Below are 27,265 nucleotides of genomic sequence, written 5' to 3' on the forward strand. Positions count from 1 at the left end.
AGTCATATCCACTTGTCCTTTTTTTTTCCTCCACACGAGGGCTGATACACTGCGACTTTCATTAGTGAGCAATATGTTCAATATGTTCCCTCCATCTGTCCCGAGCCTGCCGCCCCCGAACTGCGGGAGCCGCGAGTCTGTGCTGGAATGTTGTATTTCTGCTCAGTGTTTCACAAACAGGGAACACAGCATTTCTAAATAAATGTGACGCAGCGTTGGTGTGAGAGACTAAATTAACATTTGCTACAGTACACAGTATAGCTCATCTTTAGGCATTGGCATGAAGTCAATTCAGTCCTAAGCCCTGTTCCTCATCAGGGCCGTAGTCTGGTCTGATGTCCTCACAGCGAGCAGATGCTGAAGAGATGCTGTCTTTGGTGTGTCCTCCACAGTGAGTTCGGAGGTGGGTCGTGCTGTCTGGCTCCGCTTCTCCCCGCCGCTGCCCTCCTCGGGGCCCCAGCCCAGCTTCATGGCACACCTGTCGGGGGCCGTGGTCGGCATCAGCATGGGGCTTCTGATTCTGCGCAGCTACGAGGAGAGTCTGCAGAAGCAATGCTCCTGGTGGGTCATCGTCTTCTCCTTCATCACCTTCCTCCTCTTTGCCATCTTCTGGAACATCTTTGCGTATGAGCTGCTAGGGGTTCAGATACCGCCTCCTCCCTGATGAAGGCCCCACCACCCCCCCTCCACAGGCCCCTTCCTCCACATACACACTGACTCCAACCCTGCTCCAAAACAACACCCCCCCCCCTTTGACCGTAGTTAACATCTCCTCTCAAGTTAGACCCAAATGAAATGATATGAAATCATTCAAAACTAAAAATCGACCAAGAATCCTTTTTTTACAGATACTTTGCAAATCAAAGAAATATGTCTCTTTTATTAAAGAGGGATTACCGTAGCAACAAGAACAGGTGAAGGTTCCTCAGATCCACGTTGAGGAGCATTGTATCTTTTGATATATACGTTTGAAATCTCATCCACATTACCAGCACTAACCTCTCAGTGAGCGTTTAGCCACCGTGCTCTTTATTTCAGAGGCTTTCTGAAAAGCTGTTTCATCATTTTGTTTCTTTGAGTGCATCTTTCATACACTTAACGAAGAGTTGAGCCTGTGATGAAAAGGGAAGGGGATAAAGGGGAGGCAAACCTTTTGGCTGCGTCACATATCAGAGCTGCAGCAGCTTTAAATTAAGATTTAAAGAAGAATTTCAGGAAGCCTACATTTATTTCTGGGGGGGGCAGCAATAAAATAAAAACAATACAGAGGCACCAATGAAATATGATTGTTTGACTTCACAGCCCTGATTTAACTCACTGTGGCACAAAACGTTTTTCTCAAATCGAGCTGCCAAGAAGGGTCTCCTGCCCGATAACAAAACAAAATCCAAGTGCAAATGTCTTTCCCCGAAGCAGCTGCAGGAAGAATGGAGGATCGAATGCAAGATCTCAGGCGCGTTTCATGTGGAGCGAGGCATCTCTGTCATTTTCACTTCATGGGGTCTTTAAAATGAGAAGACATCAGTTTAGTTTTTTTTTTATGTTATTTCCATGACATTATACCTACACTGTGGATACGGACACATAGTTCACACAACACAGACGTGACGTGAAGATGGGGAAAATGAAAGCGACAGGAAAGAAAAAGAAAAAAGAAGCTCATGAGAAAAAGACGGCTCGAGTCTCCTGGATTGTCGTCACTTAAGCGAGTCAACTCCTCCTGTTGCTGTGTCACACTAACCACCAACTTGCTAGGCGCACCTGTAAAATATGCCATGTCATGCTCTGTGGCTCTCAGCGAGACAAGGACACACACACACACACACACACACACACACACACACTTTCTCCTCTTTGTCTTTGAGAGCAGCCACGACCTGATTCTGTAGGTTAATGTGGACAAACCGAAGAGAAGAACACTACACACACACACACACACGCACACGCGCACACACTCTGCCTGTTCTCGCTCTGACAGACTGAACTGGGGAGGGCGTGGATGTGTCATCACCTGACCTCTGACCTTTGTGTCCCAGAGGGCATTGGGGTCTCTCTGTCGGGCCCAGTCTATACCTCAGTTTCTCATTCTTAGGGACTGTATACTTTTGTAAAGGAATGTACCTATAAAGAAAAAAAAAGAGTGTTATTAAGTTGTCCCCCTTTTTCATTTGATAGTGGATGTGTATATTGTATGTTCATAACCAAGAGTATATTTATTTGTACTTATTTCCTGAGGGGGATGAGAGACACGTTTCAAATGGTGCAACATTAATGCTATGATTGTTCTTCTGATAACTCCTGTATGGCTTTGATCCTCTGCTTTACAAAATAAGCCATAGAAAGAACTAATTTGAGAGGAAAAAAGGTGTTTGTTGGTTTAAAACCTGCTGATTGGTAACTTTAGTGAAACTTTTTGTTTTTGTGTGTGATCAAACATAACTTCTTCTTCCTGTTTGAGATATGTTCATGTAGCGAGACACATTTTTACAACTTGTTCGCCAACTTGTTTGTAGTCGACGCAGCTTAATTTTGCAAGTGCCCACATCTCCAACCCCCCCTGCAGCGTGCAGACGCCTCGCTAGCAGCTCTTCTTTTGCAAATAACAAATTATAGACAGAGCTTCTGTCATATATTATCTCCAGAGTGATTCAAGCTTTTTGGAAAGCTGAGGCGAGGATAGCAATTACATTTTCTCATGCTACGTTCCATTTCTCAGCCTTTCAATCAATAATTCATTTGAATGTCCACTGGCTGCCTGGGGGAAATAAATGTTATGCATTTGCCAACTTTGATAGTTGGTCATAAATACAGTCCTTAGCATTTGCTTCCACATGAAACTGTCAGTAGTAACAGAAGACTTGGTGTTAAATGAGGAAATCCGTTAGAAATACCCAGAAAAATCCCTTTTCAGATGCATTAATTGAAATTGAAGATCAGCCGATATGTGGAAGTAATGGATCGTTGATAGAAGCTCTTGTGTATACTAGGAAATATTTTTGCTCGGGATAGCAAAGATCCATCGATGAATAATGCATACATACCCTGTTAGCCTATAATGAAGATAAAGAGGAAGCCGGAGAAGAGGTTAATGTGTGTCTTTAACTGAAGATTCATAGGAACCCAGAAGGGTTGTAAAAAGGGCTCGTAAATGGCTATGTTTTTCTAGAACACATTAAATGTGAGTATTACCCCTCATGGAAGTACATGACGGACGAAAATCAAAGTGAATTCTTGTTGCCCCTAAAAAGTAAAGAGTTCTCCTCATGCAAAGAGAAATGTCCAGTGTTTAGATTTATTATTATTATTATTATTATTAAGTATCTGAAATGAGTGCTTAGATAACCAGATGGAGGGGGAAAGTTCTTAGGAGTGGTTTATTTACTTCTCTGTAAGCCAACCACAACAACACTAAACCTTTAAAGAAAAGTAAAAGCCTCTCCTGCACTCAGAGAGCATCTTCACTGAGACGAGCGATGGAGGCCTGACTCGCACTTGGTTTGTGAGGGACAGCAGAAACAACAGTGTCGGCACTCTTCATAAAACCTCAGCTGCGTACGTGCTCTCCCATCAACACCCCCAGTGTCAGGATGACACATGGCTTGTTGCAGAGATGCACCAAAGCCAGAGCGTAAACAGGATATCTTCCTTTAATAAGTGGATCCGACAGGCTGCATGATGTTAATTTAATCGCTGTCTTTTGAGTGACACATTTGTTTTGAACAGTATAAAGGAAGGCACGGTGAGGGATGGCATGAGATGAATAGGAGCAGACTATCAATAACATGTGATCCATCACTTTGGGTAATCCACATGCCACCCTGGATTGCTTTGGATAGTCATGACTGCGGTAGGAGATGATGTTAAAAGGTCAGCTCATTATCTCCACCAAAGCCTGTGGGGAGATCGTGTGTTCAGTAGTGCGCGTGTGTCTGCAGCTAATCTCTCAAACTACTAGACCCAACAGATATTTTTTTGTGCTCATTTATGCTCAAAGACCTCTCATGGTTGCCATCTTGGCTGTGAGGGAGCCGGGAGGGACAAGCGAGAGAGACACACCTGAGATCTGCACAGAGTTTCTGCTTCACACATTAACCCTTGTTGATGCGTCTGCACCCAAAATACTCTTCATTTCTTTGCTCATCTGATTGAAAAGTGCAGCATACTTGACATTTCTCCGCTGTTTCTTATTTCCTGTAACTGTATTTCATCATATGTGGGCTTTTTGTTGCACTTATTATAATGTAGTTAACTGACAGTTGGCATGTGCCATATTCTCTACTGCCATATACATTCTTTGATGCTTTTTTACCTCCCTATGCCAATCCATTGTGCTGTTACGCCCAATGCCTTGTTATCGTATATGCACCCAAAACTAAGCACCGGGCAGAAAGGCTGCTTTGCTGTCAGCTGTGTTATTCTACATCATCATGCACATAATCCATAAGAGAAAGAAGAAGAAACAACTGAGGTTGTTAATATAACCAGTAGCTGCTCTGAACTGCTGCTCGCCAACAAGCCGGCCAGGTTGCCTTTTCTTAGTGTTTATTGCTACTTAGATATATATGGGTAACTCTCACTGCAGGACTGTGCAGGTAAAGCAGGCTGATGTAGCTGCAGAGAAACAACAGTGCATATATTAGTGTTTTACTAATGACGTTAAAACCTGAAATGCCGGTTTAGGCCCCCAAAAGTGAAGAGGACATTTGGCTTGAGTTCTCAAATTATCCTGGATATAGATACGTTTAAATGTGTAAAACAGGTTCAGATTAAAATGTTGTATTGAAGTAACAATCTCGAAGACACAGTAGTGTTTGAGCTCACGGATGAAAGCGACTTGCATTTGCAGTATTACGACAAACTGAGTGTCTGTGGCGACATTCCTGAGAAAAACGCAATTAACTGCAATTACCGCTTATCGCCACAGGGGGCGCCAAAGAGAAGAAAACGAAGATCTTCGAGATTGTGATTTTAATTAAAACTGTAAAATTAAACGACACAAACTGGAAAGGACAGCGCAGGCTAAACATGCATCTGTGGATCCCAATGTTTGCAGGTTGTTATAGTTAAACAATGATGCTATGTTACAAATGTAAAGTGATGTGTCTCCCACAGCTAGAAACAATGAAAGAGTTTGTCTGTAACAGCGTTCAGGGTTTATTTTCTGGTTTTGTAACAGAGAACATCGTTGGTTTCCCAGTTTCTAGCTTTGGTACGGATTCTTTTCATGTTCACAAAAACAGCCTCCGAGGAGTCCATGCAAATATCAGCAGGTGGTTTCTTAAAACGAGTTGTTTCCCTCTGAAGGTTTAGATTTCAAATAAATAAAAAAAGTCATATCTGTGCTGCTGCTGCGGTAGTTTTTCATGAGCTGCTTACTTGTATTGATAAAAATGGTGCCAAGCTTACAAGGTTCAATCTCTCAGACCAGACAAGAGGTTCTGCCAACACAGCGTTTACAAAAAGAAAAAGCAGAAGAAGCTATTTTTTCTCTCGGTCATGAGGAAACTAAAAGGAAAAATTAAATTTACAAATGGATAATTTATATCAAAGTCCTCATAAATTATTTCACAATCTATTGTACTTTTTAAATGTTCTGAACGGAACCATTTTATATTGTATATATATGAATATATTTTGTTTTATTTTGTACTGTTCATTGTACTTTGCTTTAATTTAGAAACAATATAAATAAAGAACAATACTGTGGCAACATCCTTCTGCTGTGTTTAGTGTTTGAGCACAAAGTCATTTCATTAACTGCACTGATTTAAGAGACAATTCACTGGATTCAGTTTATTTAAATGTATTTTAAGTCCTGATTGAACACTGAATATGTTTTGATTATTGGTCAGATTATGAACTTTGAGTGTAAGATTCACGTTTTATAGACCATATGATTAATCAGATTAAATGATGCTTCAGGCCTGATCATCGTCGTCACTCTGGAGTCCAGCTGTATGAACTACATTATTCTGTATCATCATATCATAACTGGAAAGTGTGGTTGAAGGCTTTTGTGAACTTAACCCCATGAGTTCTACAAAAAAAAAGCTTCTATATAAAGACTTTATTATTTCACAAAAACAACATTAAAGCACGTTTAATGCAAATCATTTTTTATCTTGTTTTGATCTTCTTCGTTGGTCTCTGGGCAGCGTCGGAGCACGTCTCCGCCACACAGCTGGCCTTCACGTCAACATCCTTTAGAAGTGGGAGCTGCTGCTGTTTGGCTGCGGTCAACGCCCACAAACACAGCTCCAGCCTGTGGGGCGTCCAGTCCTGCTGGGGATCCACTGAGGAGCAGAGGGCAGACCGGACATCAGATTTAAAGTAGATTTCATTGAGCTTTTCACACTAATTAATTATTAATTAATTAATTATTTTTATATATCAGAGTTATTTAAAATACTAAATACATTAAAAGTAGTTTTCTCTTGAAAAGGTTAAAAAAAAGCCGCATTAAATTTCCTTTGATTCAAAGTTGAACGACAATTATAAGCACTATAAAAGTTTGAATACAACTAATTTAAGAGTTACAGCGCAGTGCAAAATATTAATGAACAGTCCCAAATTAAATCTAATAAAAGGCAGTGGCAAACAGAAAGGGTTAAAGCGTTGATTTACAAGAACAAAGTTGTTTTCGGGGAGTTTGTTTTCAGACGTGTGGTGCATAGAAACTGAGCGCTGCTGATTTGTTTGGACCCTGGAGACACTAAGCAAGTCTCTCTATAAACTAATAGTGTTATTGTGTAGTATCACAGAACACAGGTGCACCCACCACCCCCTCGTGTCCCCGTCATAAACTCACCTTTGTTTAGTTTTTCAGTGTGCTCGACCATTTTGCCCAGGTAGAGAGCGTAGTGCTTGGCAGTGTACAGGATGGGCTTTAGTCCCGGTACACTCTCCATGGCTTCGTCTGACATGAATGCAGCCTGTTCTGGAGCTCCTGCCGCCAACACAGCTGGAACAAAACGGACAGTCAGCCCCGAGCCAACACACAGATTGGATACAGTGTCTTCAGGAACAGAATAGAGACGCTGTGCTAACCTGAAGCCGTTGCTGGGCCGACTCCTTTCAGGGAGCTGAGCTCTGCAATCGCTGCCTGCACATCGGGCAGGAGGCTGAACGCCTTTCTGGAACATTTCTCTACAGTGTCCTCGCTGTTGGAAGCGACCAGCTGCTGCAGCCTCGGCCTGAACTTCCCTCTCTGCAGAAAAGCACACGGAGCCCACTCAAGGACACAGCGGATGCACTTTTAGCCTCTTTTTCGTGGCTCTTCAGAGCTGTACAATATGATTGAAGGATTATTTGCTGACAAAATCTGTTGTTGTGGGTGTGTTGCAGTTCCTTGGGGATTATTATGATTTCATGTGAAGGTGCCACTTACAGTGAGCTTCCACTCCATCAGTTTCACCAGCTCCGACTGAGTGACATGTTTGTCAGGTCGACTTGAAATGAGTGTGGGCAGCTTCTCTTGGTACCTGACCACAGATACACACACAGGTCAGTTGCATTTAATCTCAAAGGTCAAACTTTAGAGCTGAAACTATTAGTCGATTAATCGATCAACAGAAAACTAATCTGCAAATATTTTTGATGACATTAAATCGTTTAAAGCATTTTTCCAAGCAGAAAGTGACATTTTTTATTCCAGCCTTTCAAATCAGAGGATTTCCTGCTTTTTCCTTATCATATATAATTATAGACCAATTATTTTGGGGTATTTTAAATTTTGGTTGTACAAAAGACATTTGAAGACGTGATAGACTGTGCATGACAGTGAAAACCATGCATCTCCAGATGTGTTGATTTTTAATGTTTGTGATAAATTGAAGGATGAAGTGTTCCTACTTATTCGACTAAACAAACTGTTAAAGCCTCTTGGATCAGCTGAGAAATGCAGAAAAATGTATTTACCACTTCTCAAGGTTCAGCAGCTTTCCAGGTTTCTTGCCTTTGCTCTTAGCCTCCACTACATCCCAGTATTTCCCATACACACTCCTCCATGTGGCTGGATCCTCACAGGCAAACAGAGTACTCATGTCAACAGAGAGCTCACACCATCAGCTGCAAACAAATCCGTTTATAAAACCTCTATTCTACATCGATGTGTCATGTGTGATTGTCACACCTTAAACTGCCTCGCTTTGATTCAACAAACGCCGCGTTTACAGCTAAAACAAAACGCAAAAGATCCGATAATCTGCAGAAAACTCCGAATGAGTTGTATCTCGTGACGATGCTTCCGTCACGAGATACAGAATTCCCGCGAGAAGACAGAGCTAAATACTACTTCCGGTGCCTCAAGCAGTGAGCAACAGTTTCAGAAGGTTTGTCCCCCTAAAATACTTTGTTACTGATTTAGCAAATACACTGTCACCCATTAGGATTATATTTTTGATATTTATCTAGTTGTCTGATATATTTGTAAAACTTGTATCGTGCGCGTTTCGTCTTTGCAAAAGTGCTCGGTAGCTAGCTTAGCCAGCTAGCATTAGCATCACATTCCTGTCATGTTTATGGTGCAAACACTGCACAGCGAGTTTAGCTATTTGTAGCCAACAACACACCCACAAACACCTTAACACCATGAAGGAGCTCACACATCTCCAATTTAACCCTATTATGGAAGAATCGCCACTTAAGCACGAAACCAGGGATGTGTAACATTAGGTAACTAGCCGGTGTGAATAGTGTTAATGCACATGTCTGCGGGGTGAGTAATGAGGCTCCACTCTTGGGATCGCTTGTTTTGTCTTTCACCATCATCATCATATCTTCACGTGAGCACAGAGCAGCTATTAATCAATAACCAGCACGAGGTAGAAGGTGATTAACTCAAACCTCCACGCAGCAATGCTTCACACAGACGAGACAGAAGTAAACAAACAGAATGGACACCTGACAGTGTTGAGGAGACTTAGAAGCTTTCAATGTTTACCCCTAGGTCAAAGGTTCAATGTATATTTCCCAGGGTCAATATGTTTAAAACAGTTCATAGTCTACTGATGTTACTCCTTAATACGCCCTCAAATTTGTGGGAAAGACTGTTTTCTGGACTTTTGACATGTATATCTCCACAGTAGGACTGCAACTAACAATCTTTATTATTGATTAATCTGTCAATTATGTTTGAGATTAATCTATTGGTCTATAAAATGTTCACCCTAGCTTCTATACAGGTCTTGTTTTGTCAGTCCAAAACCCAAAAATAGAGGGGTTTTTACCATTCACTACATTTTAAACATTAATTTCCATCTGTTCTTTTGCAATTTGAGCTGCGAAGACAGCCCTTACCAATCACTTACAATATTAGTTTATATCAAGAGACACACATGTCCTGGGAACATAGAGTTGATCTCAAGCAGGCAGGTGACTGTCAACCATTATATGCACATTTCGTTACCTACGAGATGCTAACACTACATCAGTGTTCCATGTCTTTGTGGCAAAAGTGTAAAAAGTACATTTTGATCATGGTCGTAACTATAAACCGAGATGATAATATGCTGTGTGTTGCTCTCACTAGTAAATTGGCTCTCATGGGAGCACATGAAGAGGACTCTGTGCTGCTGCAGACATTGACAAGACCGGCAGTTCTTGAACGAGTAAGTTTTAAATTGATTTATTTCGTACATACTGCCCTCTACACCAAGTACTGTATAGATCTAACATCCCACAGTGCCATCTTCTGGTGTTTTTATTAACTGCCTTGAAAACATTTAACATTTTGCTCATATTTCTTTCAGTTCACCTGATGCATCTTGTCACTTTTATTGTCTGTAAGCTCAAGTGAAATCACTGTTGTCTGCTCCAGGAACATGGAGAAGATGTCACGGGTTACCACAGCCCTCGGCAGCAGTGCCATCAGTGGCCGAACTATGTTCTGCCACCTGGACGCTCCTGCCAACGCCATCAGCGTGTGCCGTGACGCCACGCAGGTGGTGGTAGCTGGCCGCAACATCTTCAAGATCTACGCGCTGGAGGAGGAGCAGTTTGTGGAGAAGCTGAATCTACGCGTCGGCCGCAAACCGTCTCTCAACTTCAGCTGTGCAGATGTCATGTGGCACCAGATGGAGGAGAACCTGCTGGCCACGGCTGCCACCAATGGGGCGGTGGTCACCTGGAACCTGGGGAAACCCTCCCGTAACAAGCAGGACCAGCTGTTTACTGAGCACAAACGCACCGTCAACAAGGTGTGCTTCCACCCCACAGAGGTTTACATGCTGCTAAGTGGCTCGCAGGACGGCTTCATGAAGTGCTTCGACCTGCGCAAGAAGGAGTCCGTCAGCACTTTCTCAGGTACGTTCACGTGTTCCACTGTTTTCTAAGCTTCTGTGTGAACTATATTTGTGGTTCTTATCACTTAATATCCTGCTTGTCCCCCCCCCCCCACTCCCTTTCTTCCAGGTCAGTCAGAGAGTGTAAGGGACGTCCAGTTCAGCATGAAGGATTATTTCACATTTGCTGCATCCTTTGAGAATGGCAACGTCCAGCTGTGGGACATCAGGCGGCCAGACCGCTACGAGCGAATGTTCACCGCCCATACTGGCCCCGTGTTCTGCTGCGACTGGCACCCTGATGACAGGTAAAATAAAGCGTGACACAAACCAACCCCCCTTTCTAAAGGTGTTGGGTTTACTACTTTACGTCACTTGCCATTAGTCCCGTTTTTTTATTATTGTCATTCGTTAATGGAGTTCTCAATTTATTTCTATTTTAGGGGATGGTTAGCCACTGGCGGCAGGGACAAGATGGTGAAAGTGTGGGACATGACGACTACCCGGGCCAAGGAGATCTACTGTGTCCAGACGATCGCCTCGGTGGCGCGGGTCAAGTGGCGGCCTGAGAAGAAGTTTCACTTAGCCACCTGCTCCATGATGGTGGATCACAACATCTACGTGTGGGACGTCCGCAGACCTTTCATTCCCTTCGCTACCTTTGAGGAACACAAGGATGTGACCACTGGTATCGTGTGGCGCCACCAACACGACCCTCATTTTCTGCTCTCCGGCTCGAAGGACAGCACGCTGTACCAACACATGTTCAAGGACGCCACTCGTCCCGTGGACAAGGCCAACCCAGAGGGTCTGTGCTTCGGACTGTTCGGTGACTTGGCCTTCGCGGCCAAGGAGAGTCTGATCAGCAGTGACGCCAACAGAAAGCCTTACCCCGGAGGCGACCGCCGCTACCCCATCTTTTTCTTCAAGAAGCCCGACCCAACAGAACAGTTTGCCCACGTGTCCAGCGCCCTTAGCGTCTTTGAGACAGACTTGGACAGTAACCGCATGGACTGGTTTGTCAAGACGGCACAACTCTACCTCCTCTGTGGGAAGCCGTTTGCCGAGCTGTGTGATCACAATGCCAAGGTGGCCCGGGAGCTCAAGAGACCTCAGGTCAGACCGATCGACACAGGAACAAATCTGTCCAGTTAGGGTTTGAATAAGAATTTTGTCAATTCAAATTGAACCTTGACATAATATGATTTATAATAACGTATTAAAATAATGACAGGGCTAGGGCTGACATTTTTATTATCAATTATTCTACTGATGACTGGCGATCAGTAGAAGTCGTTTGGTGTAAAAATGTCTTGTTTTCTTTGACACAAAGGTTTCCACAACGTGGACCATGTTGAGAATCATGTTCTCTGACCCAGCAAACCCCACCACTCCCGGTCTGAACCACAGCCTCAGTAAACTGGGCACCTTGCCTTTAATGAACAGGTAAACCACCTCTTTCAGAGTCGCATGTCAACAACAGTAACCAGTCATCGTCTAATGCTGCCGTACATTATGCTTTCAGTTTCAACATGAAGGAAATTAGTTCAGGGATGGGCACGGAGAGCCGACTGGAGCGCAGTAAAGGTGAGAGCAGGCAGGACAACATCCACCTGGAGCCTGGGAACTCGCACATCAGCATTAATAATGAAGGTGAGAGTGGCCATTTGAACTCCCTGAGGCTCATCTGTTTGTCCTTACGTCGTTTTGTATTTGATTCAAGACTAATAAATAAGCCATTCTTTCGATTTTCCCCTTCAGAAAACGAGGAGACGGAGGGCAGCGAGGGCCAGGCGGAGTACATGTTCGGTGATGCCGAGTTAGATGACGACGACCTCTACTCTATGGAGCATGACAACCAAACGGGTCAGTCCCGTCTCTGAGAGCTGCTTACCTCAGTGACTATTTATACCAGCCTCCATGCTCAGCGCTCTTTTGTCTAATATTATCTCTGCGCCTTTTGTCACAACAGAAGAGCAAGAGTACACGCTGCCCCAGGAGGCCTTCCAGCTGCGCCACGAGATCATGGATAACCCCTCTGCTCCGGAGCACCTTCAGCAGGACAAAGCCGACTCCCCGCACGTCAGCGGCAACGAGGCAGAAGTCACTTGTCTGACTCCCATCGAGTCCTTCTCGCTCATCTCCATCTCCCAGCCGCTGTTCAGCCCACATCTACCTGCCAGCTTCTTCTGTCCCATTGTGCGGGAGATGCTGAGCTACTACGCCGAGCAAGGCGACGTGCAGATGGCCGTGTCTGTGCTCATCGTCCTTGGGGAACGGATCCGTAAGGAGATCGACGACCTCACGCAGGTCAGATAGAAAAACTGCATTCAAGTATTTAAAGGTCGAGAACTTAAAGAGTTTTTTGGTCTTCAAGCTGATATTGAATATCTGATGGACCCTGTTTGATGTTTGACACAATAACTCCACATCATTCATGTGAAATGGAAACACCCAGCGAAGTTTAGGGATTCTTTAGTCCTTATGTATAAGTTGAAAACAGCGTACGTGTTCAGGACTAGACCCAAGTCTTAAATGTCGACATTTTGAAGACTTAAATCCTGAGCCAGTTGTGTTTCTGTTTCAGGAGCATTGGTACATGTCCTACATAGACCTGCTGCAGCGATTCGAGTTGTGGAACGTTTCCAATGAGGTCATCAAGTTGAGTACGTGCAGCGCCATCACCTGCCTGAACCAGACGTCGACAACGCTGCACATCAACTGCAGCAACTGCAAGCGACCAATGAACAACAAGGGCTGGATTTGTGACAGGTATGAAATGTTTGGTGGAGCGTGTCGGGTACTGGACTATTCATACTTCACCCCGTGTTGTTGAACGAAGAATCCAAAAGCGAAGAAAAGTCTTGTTGAATGTAGGACAACGCTTTTGCGTAAACGTGTTTGGGAAATACTGAGCACACACACACTACTGGATCAACGAGGCTTGGATTGTGCTGCACGAGTTGTGTGACCAAAAGTCCGAAACATAAAGAAGTTCAGTTCTATCATTGCACACTAACAACATCTGAGCGTTTAAACGCCACCTCTGTACAGTACACTGAGTGTTTATGTAATTCTGACACGAGCGGCGCTCTGACTAATGCCCTGCGTCTCTCCTCTAGGTGCCACCAGTGTGCCAGTGTGTGTGCCGTGTGCCACCATGTGGTGAAGGGACTGTTTGTGTGGTGTCAGGGCTGCAACCACGGTGGACATCTGGAGCACATAATGAACTGGCTCAAGAGCAGCGCCCACTGCCCTGCTGGCTGCGGCCACCTGTGTGAGTACACCTGAGCCCGTCGCAGCCTCTGTGGGACGTCTTCATTCCTCGACATGGCCCCGGAGTCAAAGGTCTGATGATGAAGAGGTTTATACGTGCTCTCCTGGACAGCCGTTCAACATTCGTCTTTTTAAAGCCATTTGTATATACGCAGATGTTATGATAGATATTCAAAGAATATTACAATATTTTTTGTTAATTCACACTCGGTAAAAAAGCTGTACAGGAAGAATTGTCTGTTCATCTGATTGTTAATGTTTGTACATAATGCTATATCTTATTTTGAAGGACTGTAGATAATGAATTAATTTATATGAGAAGTAGCTCTCTATTCACACAACACAATAAAGCAATACACTTGAAGTCGTGCTGGATCAGTGCAGTCTGTTGTGTCCACTGTAGTCAACAGAAAATAGCTTAAAGGGATAGTTTGGATGTTTGGAACACAGGTTGCTGGTTAATCGCTGCCTTCATCGGTTAGTTTGTGTTATTGTGACTTTAGTGGATCCGTACTCGTCGACCTGCCGTCTGTAGGTCAAACACTGACTATGGATAAGTACCGCAAACAACCCCGCTTCCAAACTATCCCTTTAACTTCCCATCAGTGAAAACGTCTCTGTAGACTGAATCCAGGTCGTTGTAATTTGCACTGAGCTTCATTCAGCTGCAGTTTCACACCTGGCAGCTGCCCGCTTCATCTACTTTGGTCTGCTGAGCAGCTCCAGTGGAGCAGTCGGGATAAAAAAATTAAAAAGGTTGCTTGAGGGCACCTTAGTGAGAGAAACTGCTTAGTCATTTTCCCCCAACGACACTTTACTCTCTTGGGCCCAGCAACCCGCCAACGTCTCTAGCCTGAAGTCCAGCAGCTGGACACGATGTGTGCCGCTCGGTGTGCCGCTCGGTGTGCCGCTCAGTGTGCCGCTCGGTGCAGCTCACTACTGGTGAGATGCACAACAGATAAGTGTAGAAACCAACAGAGACGACATCTGTCCAGGTGAACCTCAGTTTTACCGGCAGACCCTTGTGACTTCTATCAGTCCTGCGACTCTCAACACCGGTTGTGTTTTATTAGTGCACCTTTTCTGTGTGTTTGACACAGCTTCACATATCACTGGTACAGTAATCATCGTTTCTAGTGGTTACCATCTTTCCCTTTAACAAATCTACAGTCGTCCCGCCGTTCATGATCATTTTGACCACAATGTGTCACAACCACTTGTTATTTCACCGGCTCTGCCAACATCAATAGTGGAACTTCCATTAAATCTGCAGATATTCTCCATTTAAAACAAATATAAAAATGACCACCTTCTACGTTCAGGCAACAACATTTTAATTCCGGTCCAAACACAACCAAGAACAGGAGGCATGTTAACGACTTGGGAGAATTTCAGGGTAATAAAGATCTCATTGAATGATATACTAACCACTTCATTGTATTGCTGTAAATAATAAACGTACAGGTTTCACACAAATTCATTCAGCAGGACATTATTATTATTAAACAGCATACAAATAAGATTTCATTCAAATAAAGTCCGACTGCAGAACCTCTTTAAGCTCCTTACTTTAAAGATGTACTTCTTCCTCTTGTGGCGGGAACATTTAACCACATTTCATGTAAGAAGAGAGCACAGCCTTTCAGAAACTCCTCCTCCTCCTCCTCCTCCTCCTCCTCCTCCTCCTCCTCCTCCTCCTCCTCCTCCTCCTCCTCCTCCTCCTCCTCCTCCTCCTCCTCCTCCTCCTCGAGTCTTACAACAGCTCAGGTTTGTCATTTCCCTGCAGTAGCTGCCGTCACCCTTGGACTTGTCCACATCTGGCGAGCTCTGGTCCATCCGCCAATCCCGGAGAGCAGCAGGTCAGCTGATTCCCTCTCCGAGCCGCTCTGGTCCGGCCTCGTCTTTGGCCTTCTCTCATTTCAGGGTGGTTAGATCACCCTCCGTCGAATATTGGTTTAAAAAAAAAAAAAAAAAAGCCTCTTGAAATAAAAGAATCAACAGTTTATTTCCGTTGTCGCAGAACTCTTCCAGCACCTGTTGAGAGTTTGTTGTAATGACTCACCTGTCAAAGTTTAAGGCCGCTCCCAGCTATCTGACACTTTTTCCGGGGCACTCAGTCGCCTCAGACTCTGGAGCACAGTTTGCAGGGTCCCCGCTGTGATGATGAAACAAGTGGACACCAGCGTTAAAGACGTCACTGACGACACAAAACCCAAAGGCTCACAGAGTATTACACTTACACAGTTCTTCTTCGTAGGAATCCAGCTTCTGTAGCAGCTCTGCAACACTGGAGCGAGTCAGACCATCTGCGGCTGCAACAGCAAGTCAAATCGCAAAATGTAAAGTTTTGTTTTTACATTCAAAGCTTCTACTGAGGCTTTCTTGCATTTGAATGTTGATTAAAAAATGTGAATGACAAAGTTATAAATAAAGCTTTGAAGCTACAAACTATCCAGCACAGGATAGTTATGTTATCCTGCACAGGACACCTCAACTCGCCTTTTGTTTGATCATCCACGCCAGAGCTGCTATTCCCCTCTGATGTGAAGCAGGAGAGCAGGTCAGCGCTGCAGGCCTTGGACTTGGCCTGTGTGGCGTTCATGTCCTGAGTCAGCCGGTGGTTCTCTACCAGCTCCGCGTGGACCCTCCTCCATGCCATCTTGTCCTCCATCAGACATCCCTCCATCACGGTACGCAGCTCCTTCTCCTGAGACACCTGGCTCTGCAGGCTCTCCGCCTCCTCACAGTGCTACAGAGTTAGTTAAATGTGGGCAAAAGGTTTTCAGTTAGGTCACGAAACGTGAAACATTTGTACGGCGGTTACTGTGTGTGTGTGTGTGTGTGTGTGTGTGTGTGTGTGTGTAGTTACTTTGTGTAGCTGGATGGCCATCTCCTGCATCTCAGCTTCCAGCTTGTCAGCGTAAGCCTGTTCCAGAGCGTCGCCCGGTGGTCGAGCACTGCTGTGCCACCTTGCAATAGCCGAGGCCATCCTACGCTTGGGTCCAAACAATCTGCAGAGCGAGAACGTTGTCAGCCTCTCATAAAACAAAGCCCTGTACGTGCTGCAGTGAATGAAAGGGCCTCTTACGTGATCCCTATTTCTTTGAGATCGTTTTCAGTCAGGGTGAGGAATATCCGCAGGTCGATGTCTTGTTCCTCAAGTACGGGGAGATACTTCGAGAAGCCGATTTGTTCCAGGAACTCTGTCAGATCCTACAGGAAGGTTTCAGACCCAAGACAGTCCAGAAGAACATAAATCACACACCAAGGTTATTTTCATAAACCAAAAGTAAAATTAGCAGTGAGAAATAGTCACACACACACACACACACACACACACACCTTTGGACCAGTGTAGGAGGGAGGAAGACTGATATGTGGGATCATCCCACAGTTTCCTGTATCGTTGTTTCCATGGCGACTCTTGCCTTTTGAGTGATGGCTCTTATTTACTCTGCGGGAGATGCTCTTTTTGCTCTGGTCAGAGTCCTGGTGGAGAGAAAGGGACACATAGAGATAACTAAACTAAATCTGCTGTCTGACTCCAAGTCAGCGGGGTCGCCGTGCTCTCTCACCTCGTTACTCTCCACTGAGCCCTCCCAGCTGAGGTCGATCACCTGGGGCAGACCCTCGCTGCTGCTGCTGCTCTTCATGGTGGGCATGTCGTTGTCAAAGAATGGACTGTCATCTGTGGCGGTATCGTGAAATATTGAATTGTTTTTGGCAGACACCCAGTGTAGCTGAGGACGTTACAGTATTTCTTCCAAAGACACGTGTAGCCATGTCAGTAATGTTGTTCAGATGTCACAACACGCTGGTAATCGCGTGCCTCTCACCTCTGCTGCTGTTGCTTTGGCCGTCCAGCTCGTTGATGGGCGAGGTCACGTCGCGGTAGCGCATTCCCTCACTCTGTTCACCGATATCACGAAACGCCATGTGGCCAGGCGGCGCTGCAGGAGGCTCTGTGAGGAGAAAAGCTAGATCAACTAGATCCACTTTATTTTTAATATGTGACCAGTATGGATACAGGATATCTTATGTGACACTACCACACAGTTTGCTGGTGCCTTCTACTCGGAACTTGTCGATGGCCTGGGGCCCGTCGTGGATGCTAACGCCTTTAGCTCGGTTTCGGCTCGGCCTTATCCGCGGGGGTGCACTGTCCGAGTCCTCAGATGAGCTCAGGTCTTCAAAGTGTCCTGACAAGTTGGACCACACAGAAAGAAATTCAGGAACTAAAAGACACTGATAGCGACAACAGCTCAGCAGTTTCAACAAGTACCTGGTTTGATCCTTGGGGAGCGCGAGTCAATAAGGCTGACGATCTTGGTATAGCCGTACAGCATGGCGAGGGCACGGGCCGTCTCTCCTTTAGCGTTGCGGTCATCTATTTTAACTTTCTGGAAATTATTCAAGCAAAACGGACGTCAGGTTAATGAGGCATAATCTTCTTCGTGAAACGTCATCGGCCATCGTCAAATGTAACCGACTCACGTGATCAAGCAGGTACTGAACAATGATTTCATGTCCAGAAGCAGCAGCCTCCATCAGGGTAGTGAAGCCAGACCCTGGCTCCCTGTGGATGAAAGTAAGAGTAATAATCTGAATGGAGTGTTGCAGTAATTTGGGGATAAATGAAGACACTCACTTGACACTGGCGTCAGCGTTGTTATCCAGCAGGAACCGGACCATCTGCTGGTGGCCCGTGCTCGTGCAGTGGAACAGAGCGGTCCATCCTCGAGAGTCCTTCAGCTCCAACTCAGCACCTTGCTTTTGGGGTGATTAAAAACAGAAAGTCTTTCATACTCATAGAACAATAAATCTAACACCTTATCAAGAAAATAACCACAACTGTCTTCTTCCATCTCTATGATCGAGCATCTCGACCTTAAAGTTCTCCGACAGACGTATAGAATATTATACTTTCACTGCTATGTTTATTAAATGTACCTGGTTGGTACATTCAAAGCAAACATCTGGGTTTTGAGAGTAATCTACCAAACAGCAACAAGGCATTTATGACGGTGTTTTCTTACTATTTCCTGGGTTTAATTATCTAATGACATTTCTATGAATGCAATGCTTTTCAGCAACAAACAATCCAATCACTGCATGGTTTCATTGTGTCACTGAAGAGTGACCCTGTTGCATTCATGAATAAAACGGTTGTGTGTGTGCTTTGGATTTCAGACCATGGCATGAGCTGACAGAGCTATTTTGTACCTGAAGCAGAAAGTATGCGATACTTTCGTTCCCACAGCTTGCTGCCAGTATCAATGGGGTCAATCCTTTGGCAGTGGTAGCATTTACATTCACACCCGCCTCCAGCAGGAGATTTGCAATGTTGTCATGGCCGATGTAGGACGCATACATCAGTGGGGTCCATCCTCCAATGTTCTTTCCATTCAGATCCACTTCACGTCTGAGAAGACACACGATCACTAGTTACAAATACACACAGTGAAAAGTCCCACAAAAGGCTGAGGATCAACAAGCACCCACTTTTTGATGCACTCTGCCACCACGTCGTACTGGCCGATGGAGCAGGCGGTGTGGAGGTCCAGAGGGACGTCCAGCTCCTCGGGCCGCACCAGGGAGTCACCCAGCCACAGGGAGAGGCTGGCACCTAGTTGCTCTGATTCACTGGCTTCATCACTGAGCTCAGACATTTTCCACCTCTTCACTCGTCTCTCCACACACCTAAAAACAAACGTGGCCTGAGCACCAAAATTAAGGATGGAAAACGTTTGTAAAAAGACCCTATTTTAATCTTAATTGTTCATAACCAAATTGAAAAATTCCCCTTCGGCTCCAGCAACACATCTCACTACAACACAACATAACACACTCTCTCTGTATTTACTAATACAAGTAATATGTACTGCTTTTCTAATCTCATCCTCGAGACACAACACTGGATGGATCCATCGTGCTCCTTCTTCTCCTGAATCCTTTTTGGTACAAAGCCATCATACCTCTGCTATCAAAGAAGTGCATTGGCCTCTCATTAACCATCAGTTTACAGACGGGTGGTGTCACATCAATAAACATCAAGTTTGCCTTCTTACTGACATCTTTCCTGTGTGTTTTGTAATCGGAATAATTGTCCCTTCCTTCCAACTCACTGGGATCCTCTTCCCATAGTGTTACTTTATTAAATAATAGGCAACTTCTTCAGTTCATCCATATTTAAACGTTTCAACAGGCTGTAACATATTTCCTCTTATAGCCAGTGCCTTCTTTAATTCCCCCCTTGCTTAAATGGGACATGTTGTCCATCCTCTGTGCTCTTCTTTCTCTTTAGTGCCTGTTAGCTACAGCTTCTAACTTTACTCTTTAGCTAGCTCAATGTTAGCTTTCCCGTTAAACTTCTCCCTACCACACAGCTACCTCATAAACTACGGATAAAACAAGTTCTACAAACTAAACAAATTAATATAGCATTGTAAAGCCGAATGTCAATAATTAAAAACTTACAATCAACAAGTAATTTAGCGTTAGTTTGTTTTCTCAGCGGCTGAAACTTTTTTGTTTTGTGTGTCACACTCAATTGGGCTCGTCTTGAAACATGCCCCGCCCTTTCCGGTCTAAAATATACTGCTTAACTTTTTCATATACGTTTTATTTATATAATAGCTTATGCTTTCAAAATCATTCATTATTTTTATCTGTCCAAGGTATTTTTTACGAAGATATAAAAAGGAAATAGATGTGGACTGCGCCTTTTGTCAACTGGTGATTCTAAATGTTCCCATTCCTATGAAAATGTATTGTTTGGCTTTTTTTTTTACTTCCTTTTGTCCTAAAAAATACTAAAAAAAAGAGTACTTTCCTAATCAGAAATCTACATTTTCCAATCATAAACCATCCTTTTTAATTTTTGAATAGTAAATCACATATACTTAAATCAATCCTATATTTAAAAAATAGGGAAGCTATTTAAACCTTGAATCTATGTAACCCTGATTTATCACTGGTTGTTCCAAGCTCGAGGGTTAGGATCCTTAAATAATCTGAGGGGTTAGCAGACCAGGGATAAGAAATAAAATAACATTTGTTACAGTAATCTCTATCTATTTAAGTTACAGATTTTAAATACTGGACACTTTCACTTTCTCATGCTGCTAAAAAAAACCTTCAAATGAGAATAAGAAATTGCACTTTGGTTGGAGTGCTCACTAAGACCTGCGAAGGGTCACAAGTATACGCACGTTCGTCATTTCCTCAATAGCAAATGTGTTTGGGTGGGTGACATTATCAATAGATCATTTATTATTCAGACTGCCACTTACTAACTACACCATTACAGGTTTGACAAGTATAAAAGCAGAATTATTTTTTAAAACCAGATCAAAAACCAAACTCACCTGTGGATTGACCTCAATGTAGTAGCTGCTGATGAAACTTTGTTATAATATTACAAGTACACACACATATTAAAAAAATACTTTATTTAGTATTTAAATGTTTTTATTTTTCTCGCATTAACTCCAATGCAGCCTACAGTCACAGTTTAAAATGATGTATGGTGAAACGTGTCTTCAGGTTACAAATCAGAGAAAGTTGAAGTGAAACTCCTCCTTTGATGGAGTGAAGGCAAAATCTGACGTCTCCTTCTGCGTCAGTGCTTTCAGATCTTTATCCTGGGCTTCAGTTTGCTCCAGGTTCTCCTCTCTGTCTGATGTCGGGGTTTTGGCGTCAGCTTTACGGTGAAAAACAGACTTCTTTGGAGGATCTGACACAACTTTGACCTGAGTTGATGCAAGTTCTGTTGGGATTTGAGAAATATCTCAATTAACAACACTTGGACTGAACTTCTAAACTCAAAGTTCTTTCAGAGTTCAGGAGTCATTTTTACTTTTCAAATCGTTCTACAGCTGCAATCCACTCACCGCTCTGAATGAGTTTGTACTGCTTGCTCTTGTCCTCGTCCATTTTTTTCCTGTAATCTCCAGTCATGGCTCTCATCACCTGCCTCTTCTTGGCCAGAGGCGCTTTGGAGCTTCGTAGAGTCTTCAGGGCGCGAGAGGTTTCCTCCTCTGGGGGAGAAAATGTTAATAACACGTGTGCTGTATCTAGATACGCTACACGTGCGCATTTACCTCCCTTTGGAATACTACAAAGAATCTGTGTCCATCGGGAAAAGTAGTTTTTTTTTTAATAATAATATAGAAAATAAGAGTAGAGAATAGAGACCATTTGATGCTGCAGCGTTATTGGTGTATATGGGCATTGTGCATATGTCGTACTGATTTCATATTTTTAATCTTGATTCAGTGCGTTTTATTCTGCATCTTATTTTACATTAATTATAGCATTCTATTCCTGTTTTCGAGTTTATTTAATGTGTACTTCGACCTTATTGTAAAGCACTTTTTGCTGCATTTCTTATATAAAATGGGGTTTACAAATACATTATTAATATTATTATTATTATTATTACATAGTAAGATATGTTTTTGTTCACACGCGGCTTCACCTGTGTACCTCAGCACATGCTCAGAGTAATCATACTTTGTGTGACCAGGTCAGATGAAGATGAAGTGGAAGGTAAATGTCATACTCAGTTTCGGTGTGCCCTTCTGGGACCTCATTCCCGATTCCAGCTTCTCGATGCACCAGTCCAGCTGTCTGTTCAGCTGCTCCTCTGCACTCTGAAACACAGTCACGTCAAATCAACGAATCAACAGACACCCACCACGATCACTTTATAGGAAATCATTTCATACTGACCAGCTCTGTGTCATCGCCTCCTTGATTCCCCTCTGCTGAACTTGCCGTCTGCTGTGCCTCGGTGCCATCTGTGGGCTTTTTCTTTCCAGATTTCTTCTTCTTCTTCTTTGCTTTTAATTGCTCAGGTGGAGAGTTGACCTCCTGCGACGGGAGAGGCTTTTCCTCTTGGACACATTTTTGGCTGGCCGGAGTGGAAGTGTCTGGGATGTCTGTCGTCTCCATGTTTTCCACAGCAGGAACTTGAAAGTCAAAGGTGAATCCAGAGCCTTGTCCTGTGAAGGATATGCGGCGGGCTGCTGGTTCAGTGCCGTTTGATGGAGATGTTTTCTCCTGAAGTGCTGGAGAGGTGTCAGAGAGGAAGTCAAATTTAAAGGTATTGCCACTGTGGTCGGCAGGAGCAGAGCTGTTTGTCTTCGGTTCAATATCTGTTGAATGAACAAACAAACAAACATTAGGATAATTAACCTCTGGGGACTTTTGATTGCATTAATTACCTCAAAACATATTCAATCTTTAGTTGTAACAGATACATACAAATGTGTAACGTTGGATGGAATAAGTATGTACATATATGTGCATTATACTACAATATGGAAAAATAGAACTAAGAAATACGTAAAAAGTAAAATAAAAATACATACTACAATATACAACAGTGTATATAATAATAATGCTGAAAATAGGATTATGATTAAGTGTGTTAAACTACAAGAATAGTATAAATAAGAGATTATAAATAAAGAAATGCATTATTAATACCAGAGTAAAGCAGAGTATTGAACAAAATTAATGAGCTTTAATCCCCATTTTCTTCCACAGATGCAGCATATAATATACCGCACACACGTGCCTATACAATACAGTAAGGCTGGCAGGAAATGCATTTAGCTGCAGCTGTGTAAGATGTGTAAGATGTGTAAGATGTGTAAGATGTGTAAGATGTGTAATGAAGTCATAGTGAAGTCATAATGTACCTATAAACAGCAGCCTGTGCTCGGTCATGCTGATTCTTCCTGTCTTGCAGGTTTCAGCTGAAAGGTGCCTGAATATAAATCTCGACGCTTCGGGGATAAATAACAGAACAGGCTCAAGTTTTTAGCAAACATTTGTAAAATACCTCTATTTCTTTTCCGTGAAATCATATGTGTTAACAAATTTACCATAGGTGTCACCCGAGAATAGGTCCGTCTGGTAATATTTACCCAACGCGAGTCGTTCCGCTTGCTGGTGTTCTCCTGGCTCAGTTAGTGACGAGACAATGTTTTTAATGATGAAACATAAACAAAGACGAGGAAAAGTGGTATATAGGAATAAAGTGCACCACGGATTAAATTGCAAATAAATGTGAAAATGTGTATATGCTGTAATTTCTAGCTTTCTAATTTTTACAGCCTGAAAAACAAAAAATAAAACAAAAGTGAGGTACGAGAGAATACATAAACACAAAAACAGGTGTAAGCAAAATAAAGATGACAACAGTAAACCAGATAAACACATTTTCAATCATAAAAAAGCTGTAATTGCTGTTTGCACGGGCGAAATGTAACTAAGTACTCAAGTACAATTTTGAAGCACTTTAGATTTAGGTTGTTAATCAGAAATATAAAATCAACTAACACATGTTAATATATTATTCTAAGTTCAGCTGTCCAATAGTATATAAAGTCAAAAATAAGCTTCACATTTACCAGCTGTTACATAACAGCGATGTACTCATTAATGTATCAATAATTATAATCTAGTAATATAATATATATGATTCTGAAATAATAAAAACCTTTTACTTCTGTAAAGTATATTCTGATGTTATTACTTTTGTACTTTTAAGTAAAGTTTTGATTGCATGACTTTTATTTGTAGAAGTATTTCTACACTTTGGTATTGCTACTTTTAAGTAACAGAATTGAGTACTTCTTCCACCTCTGACTGTATGCTAACAAAGATGACTTGGGGGGTAACAGGAAAAGGGTCATTTGAATTTGTCACCAGGCTGTTGGTGGCTGGGTGCTCTCTGTATCAGCTTCCAGCTGAACCCTTTTTCTTTGAACACAGGCACAAAGGAACAGACTGTTTGTGTCCAAAGTCGGTTGCCTAATGCTTGAAGATCACAAAACAGTCAGTGGTGTTACCCAAACAGATGTTGAGCAATGGGGATGTATTGAAGCAACATTATCCACCCAGGTTATCTCAACAGAAGCATGATACTGAATTAGTTTGTGGTGCTTTGTACTAACTCTGGTCTTTACACAATGCCTTATGGTTTTTCTCAGCCATTTGTTGAAATATAGAGATTTGGTTAAACTACCAATGCTTATATACAGTGCTTGGGTTGGTTTACCAAAAACAAAATACACTTGGTTTTTTTCATTTGGTTAAAACAGGTCTATGATGAGTTTTTATTTTGTTTAATTTATTCTTTTTATAGACTCTTTGTTTTCTTTTCAGAATATAGCCAAATATAGTTATATGGACTCAAAACAGCAGACTTGTGCTAGAGGCTGAGGGTGTGCAAGTAAAACTGCATCCCAAACAGAATATCTTGGCAATTATAATTTATCCCCTTTCCATCATCACCTGCCGTTGACCACGCGTTTCCCATCCCATCATCGGAGTTTAAGGTATGCATTTCTTCAAATAACATAACAAATCCGTTGTTTAAAAGGGCACAAGTGTCCCCTTTCGCTCCATTTAAAGAAAATAAAGGAATTTGAGCTCGGTGAGCGCCACACTTTGAAAGATAAATTGATTAATCCTAAAGTTGTAGAACCAAAAGATAATTCCATGCCTGCACAGACTAAGAATAAGCATGTTCTGTTTCATAAATTAATGTAAAAACATGTCGAGACTCGACACCATGGGTCAACCAAAATAAGGCACTTCTCGATCAGAGGCAGTGATTCTCCTTCTTCCCTCCACTAATCACATTCCGTCAGGGATTTGAGTTTTGACCAATCACGTTGCCTCAGAGACGAGGCTTCAAGCGCGCTCCTCCCAGACTATAAATACCACCTCCTGCTTCCCCCCGGTCAGTGTAGACAACCGACGCCCAACAACGACGTACTAGTTACCGGAAAAATAAACACAAAAGGTAACGTGAAAGCGGTAACTATTATTATTGTGTTGTTTTACATTATGTGTTGATGGTCACCAACTATATGGTGCGCTTTGATTTCCAGGTCGTTTAAAAACGTTAAAATACGGTTGGACCAGCGTTAATCTCACTTGACAACAAAACGGCGCGCGCAATAGCCAAACGAATAACTAAATGTTATCTGCATTGGAGATACTCTGTTCATACTTGACTTACTAAGAAACCTGTGTTATTGCAATTTAAACTTGGTGGTCTACTTCACTCGAATTATTATTTGTCAAATTAGCTTAGGTGACTGTCGGTGTCTTTTTATATTGATAAGCTAGCAGTAGCTAGCTGGCGCCATTTTGCAACGGTTGAGGCTAGCTTTAAATTTGCTCACTAACGACAGCAAAGAAACGTGTGTGGGTCCAAGAGCTTAATGGTGGCGCGGCTTTAGAGGCTTGTTTTGTTTAATTAAAATCATCGGTGAATTGACGGAGCTTATACAAACACCTGTCAATTTAAGAGTCCCCTGACAAATTTAAGCTGCCGCCAACAAAACGTTTACGTTGCTAATTGTTGTTTTTGTAGTAACGTTATTCTGGAAATGTATCAGGAAATGTTTATTTTCAAACCAGGATATAAACAAGTGTCATGTTGCAGTTGCTACAGTGTTCTTATGATTCAAAAGGGCAGCCATTCGGTACAGTAAAGATTATTGCAATTGGACAGTAACGTTATTTACTCATTTTAAATCATTGTTGGCCTCTTGTTGTTTCCAGACCTGCAGGTGAAGTATGGCTCGTACCAAGCAGACCGCTCGTAAATCCACCGGAGGAAAGGCGCCTAGGAAGCAGCTGGCCACCAAAGCTGCCAGGAAAAGCGCGCCATCCACCGGCGGCGTGAAGAAGCCCCACAGATACAGGTACACATGTTCATGATTGCTCAGGTTTCTGGGTTAGTAGTGGTGTTAGCAATGCTATTGTGATTGCAGTCTGTTGTTGTATGTTATATTAGGACAACAAGTAACTCTACACACTTATTTCTGACAAACTAGTGATCAGGGGGTGTCTTTTTAGTCAAAGTGTTACATTTTCTTAATTTGTCATAGGCCTGGTACTGTTGCTCTGCGTGAGATCCGCCGGTACCAGAAGTCCACTGAGCTGCTCATCAGGAAGCTGCCCTTTCAGCGTCTTGTGAGGGAAATCGCTCAAGATTTCAAGACAGATCTGCGTTTCCAGAGTGCAGCTATTGGTGCTCTGCAGGTGAGATGGAGCTTTATCTTACAAATCTGGTTTACTAGTAAGTTATGTTCTTCCAGCTCTTTGTTAACTTTTTCTTCTCTCCATGTAGGAAGCCAGTGAGGCCTACTTGGTTGGACTGTTTGAGGACACCAACCTGTGCGCCATTCACGCAAAGAGAGTCACCATCATGCCCAAGGACATTCAGCTGGCCAGGCGAATTAGAGGAGAGCGTGCATAAAGGACTTGTGTATTTTATCTTTTTAGTGGGGGGTGGGTGGGATTGACCGGGGGTTTGTTTTGTAAATCTTGGAACTATTACCAGCATGTGTACCACCTAATTTGTAGTTTTGGGCATGTTTTCCTTGTACTGTCTTATTTTCTTCATTTCACTCTTTACTTTCTCAAACTGTCCTCTTCACTGTAGAATACAGCTCTAAATCTGTAAATGCTGTAAAACAAATTATTCAACTGTCTTTCTCAGGTTTGCTAAACTATTTTAGAATCTGTACTTTTTTTTGGGTTTAATCCTGTGTGTGCATGTCATAGGGTTTCTTGTTGTGCTGTAAATAAACTTTCCGCTACCTCAAATTCATGGTGTGATATATTTTTTTGTATTTTTTTTTTTTTTTTTACACTCACTAGATTAATGCTGTAAATTG

At 42.9% G+C, this 27,265-nt stretch overlaps 6 protein-coding genes across 14 annotated transcripts in view; 3 read left to right on the plus strand and 3 right to left on the minus strand.

Annotated features, from left to right (window-relative positions):
- The window catches only part of rhbdl1 (rhomboid, veinlet-like 1 (Drosophila)), a 50,469-nt gene extending 44,755 nt beyond the window's left edge, over positions 1–5,714 (plus strand). For all 3 annotated transcript variants that reach the window (XM_029455529.1, XM_029455527.1, XM_029455528.1), the window contains exon 8: positions 393–5,714. In XM_029455529.1, coding sequence (XP_029311389.1) covers positions 393–664 — 272 coding nt within the window. In that variant the 3' untranslated portion in view covers positions 665–5,714. The remainder of the gene's footprint in view (positions 1–392) is intronic.
- A 239-nt stretch (positions 5,715–5,953) lies between these two features.
- LOC115024180 (uncharacterized) lies at positions 5,954–8,267 on the minus strand. The gene is made up of 5 exons (XM_029455530.1): positions 7,918–8,267; positions 7,388–7,481; positions 7,048–7,207; positions 6,809–6,961; positions 5,954–6,293 (listed from the first exon to the last, which is right to left on the minus strand). The coding sequence occupies exons 1-5, from the start codon at positions 8,040–8,042 to the stop codon at positions 6,118–6,120; spliced, it is 708 nt and encodes a 235-aa protein (XP_029311390.1). The 5' UTR covers positions 8,043–8,267; the 3' UTR covers positions 5,954–6,117.
- On the plus strand, positions 8,211–13,920 carry wdr24 (WD repeat domain 24). 2 transcript variants are annotated; one of them, XM_029455515.1, is made up of 11 exons: positions 8,211–8,330; positions 9,530–9,608; positions 9,818–10,302; positions 10,411–10,588; positions 10,724–11,396; positions 11,614–11,726; positions 11,806–11,933; positions 12,042–12,146; positions 12,253–12,590; positions 12,868–13,052; positions 13,403–13,920. In XM_029455515.1, the coding sequence occupies exons 3-11, from the start codon at positions 9,822–9,824 to the stop codon at positions 13,569–13,571; spliced, it is 2,370 nt and encodes a 789-aa protein (XP_029311375.1). In that variant the 5' UTR covers positions 8,211–8,330; positions 9,530–9,608; positions 9,818–9,821; the 3' UTR covers positions 13,572–13,920. The 2 variants fall into 2 exon arrangements, with proteins under 2 accessions (XP_029311375.1, XP_029311376.1); XM_029455516.1 differs by lacking the exon at positions 8,211–8,330 and adding an exon at positions 8,698–8,716.
- A 1,375-nt stretch (positions 13,921–15,295) lies between these two features.
- Positions 15,296–20,112, minus strand: anks3 (ankyrin repeat and sterile alpha motif domain containing 3). 4 transcript variants are annotated; one of them, XM_029455520.1, is made up of 16 exons: positions 20,034–20,112; positions 19,059–19,256; positions 18,780–18,978; positions 18,205–18,326; positions 18,051–18,132; positions 17,839–17,956; positions 17,606–17,755; positions 17,393–17,518; positions 17,132–17,244; positions 16,899–17,045; positions 16,645–16,769; positions 16,426–16,567; positions 16,056–16,305; positions 15,797–15,868; positions 15,619–15,711; positions 15,296–15,503 (listed from the first exon to the last, which is right to left on the minus strand). In XM_029455520.1, exons 2-15 carry the CDS (start codon positions 19,223–19,225, stop codon positions 15,629–15,631), a joined length of 1,896 nt encoding a protein of 631 aa, XP_029311380.1. In that variant the 5' UTR covers positions 19,226–19,256; positions 20,034–20,112; the 3' UTR covers positions 15,296–15,503; positions 15,619–15,628. The 4 variants fall into 4 exon arrangements, with proteins under 4 accessions (XP_029311380.1, XP_029311377.1, XP_029311379.1 ...); XM_029455517.1 differs by having other exon boundaries at positions 19,059–19,273; XM_029455519.1 differs by having other exon boundaries at positions 15,296–15,511; positions 19,059–19,273.
- Positions 20,113–21,015: 903 nt separating this feature from the next.
- c19h8orf33 (chromosome 19 C8orf33 homolog) lies at positions 21,016–24,908 on the minus strand. Of its 3 annotated transcripts, none has more exons than XM_029455525.1 (6): positions 24,864–24,908; positions 23,407–23,524; positions 22,290–22,714; positions 22,120–22,210; positions 21,449–21,595; positions 21,016–21,324 (listed from the first exon to the last, which is right to left on the minus strand). In XM_029455525.1, exons 1-6 carry the CDS (start codon positions 24,894–24,896, stop codon positions 21,110–21,112), a joined length of 1,029 nt encoding a protein of 342 aa, XP_029311385.1. In that variant the 5' UTR covers positions 24,897–24,908; the 3' UTR covers positions 21,016–21,109. The 3 variants fall into 3 exon arrangements, with proteins under 3 accessions (XP_029311385.1, XP_029311382.1, XP_029311386.1); XM_029455522.1 differs by lacking the exon at positions 24,864–24,908 and adding an exon at positions 23,264–23,350 and having other exon boundaries at positions 23,450–23,807; XM_029455526.1 differs by lacking the exon at positions 24,864–24,908 and having other exon boundaries at positions 23,264–23,492.
- Positions 24,909–25,282: 374 nt separating this feature from the next.
- Positions 25,283–27,194, plus strand: h3f3d (H3 histone, family 3D). The gene is made up of 4 exons (XM_029455533.1): positions 25,283–25,377; positions 26,145–26,287; positions 26,474–26,627; positions 26,716–27,194. Exons 2-4 carry the CDS (start codon positions 26,160–26,162, stop codon positions 26,842–26,844), a joined length of 411 nt encoding a protein of 136 aa, XP_029311393.1. The 5' UTR covers positions 25,283–25,377; positions 26,145–26,159; the 3' UTR covers positions 26,845–27,194.
- The last annotated feature ends 71 nt before the right edge of the window (positions 27,195–27,265 follow it).

Source organism: Cottoperca gobio, chromosome 19 (genome assembly GCF_900634415.1).
Source record: "Cottoperca gobio chromosome 19, fCotGob3.1, whole genome shotgun sequence".
NCBI lineage: Eukaryota > Metazoa > Chordata > Actinopteri > Perciformes > Bovichtidae > Cottoperca > Cottoperca gobio.

Coding starts and splice junctions, on each gene's coding strand:
- h3f3d (XM_029455533.1), top strand. CDS start 26,160: ATGGCTCGTACCAAGCAGACCGCTCGTAAATCCACCGGAGGAAAGGCG. Junction 26,288..26,473: donor AAGAAGCCCCACAGATACAG/GTACACATGTTC, acceptor AATTTGTCATAG/GCCTGGTACTGTTGCTCTGC. Junction 26,628..26,715: donor CAGCTATTGGTGCTCTGCAG/GTGAGATGGAGC, acceptor CTCTCCATGTAG/GAAGCCAGTGAGGCCTACTT.
- wdr24 (XM_029455515.1), top strand. CDS start 9,822: ATGGAGAAGATGTCACGGGTTACCACAGCCCTCGGCAGCAGTGCCATC. Junction 10,589..10,723: donor GACTGGCACCCTGATGACAG/GTAAAATAAAGC, acceptor TTTCTATTTTAG/GGGATGGTTAGCCACTGGCG. Junction 11,727..11,805: donor ACCTTGCCTTTAATGAACAG/GTAAACCACCTC, acceptor TTATGCTTTCAG/TTTCAACATGAAGGAAATTA.
- c19h8orf33 (XM_029455522.1), bottom strand. CDS start 23,786: ATGTGTTTATCTGGTTTACTGTTGTCATCTTTATTTTGCTTACACCTG. Junction 21,596..22,119: donor GAAGGGCACACCGAAACTGA/GTATGACATTTA, acceptor TTTCTCCCCCAG/AGGAGGAAACCTCTCGCGCC. Junction 21,325..21,448: donor GTACAAACTCATTCAGAGCG/GTGAGTGGATTG, acceptor AAATCCCAACAG/AACTTGCATCAACTCAGGTC.
- anks3 (XM_029455520.1), bottom strand. CDS start 19,225: ATGTCTGAGCTCAGTGATGAAGCCAGTGAATCAGAGCAACTAGGTGCC. Junction 16,770..16,898: donor CCTCCTACACTGGTCCAAAG/GTGTGTGTGTGT, acceptor ACCTTCCTGTAG/GATCTGACAGAGTTCCTGGA. Junction 16,306..16,425: donor TGGCCATCCAGCTACACAAA/GTAACTACACAC, acceptor CTAACTCTGTAG/CACTGTGAGGAGGCGGAGAG.
- LOC115024180 (XM_029455530.1), bottom strand. CDS start 8,042: ATGAGTACTCTGTTTGCCTGTGAGGATCCAGCCACATGGAGGAGTGTG. Junction 7,482..7,917: donor CTGCTGAACCTTGAGAAGTG/GTAAATACATTT, acceptor ATCTGTGGTCAG/GTACCAAGAGAAGCTGCCCA. Junction 6,962..7,047: donor CGGCCCAGCAACGGCTTCAG/GTTAGCACAGCG, acceptor GTTTTGTTCCAG/CTGTGTTGGCGGCAGGAGCT.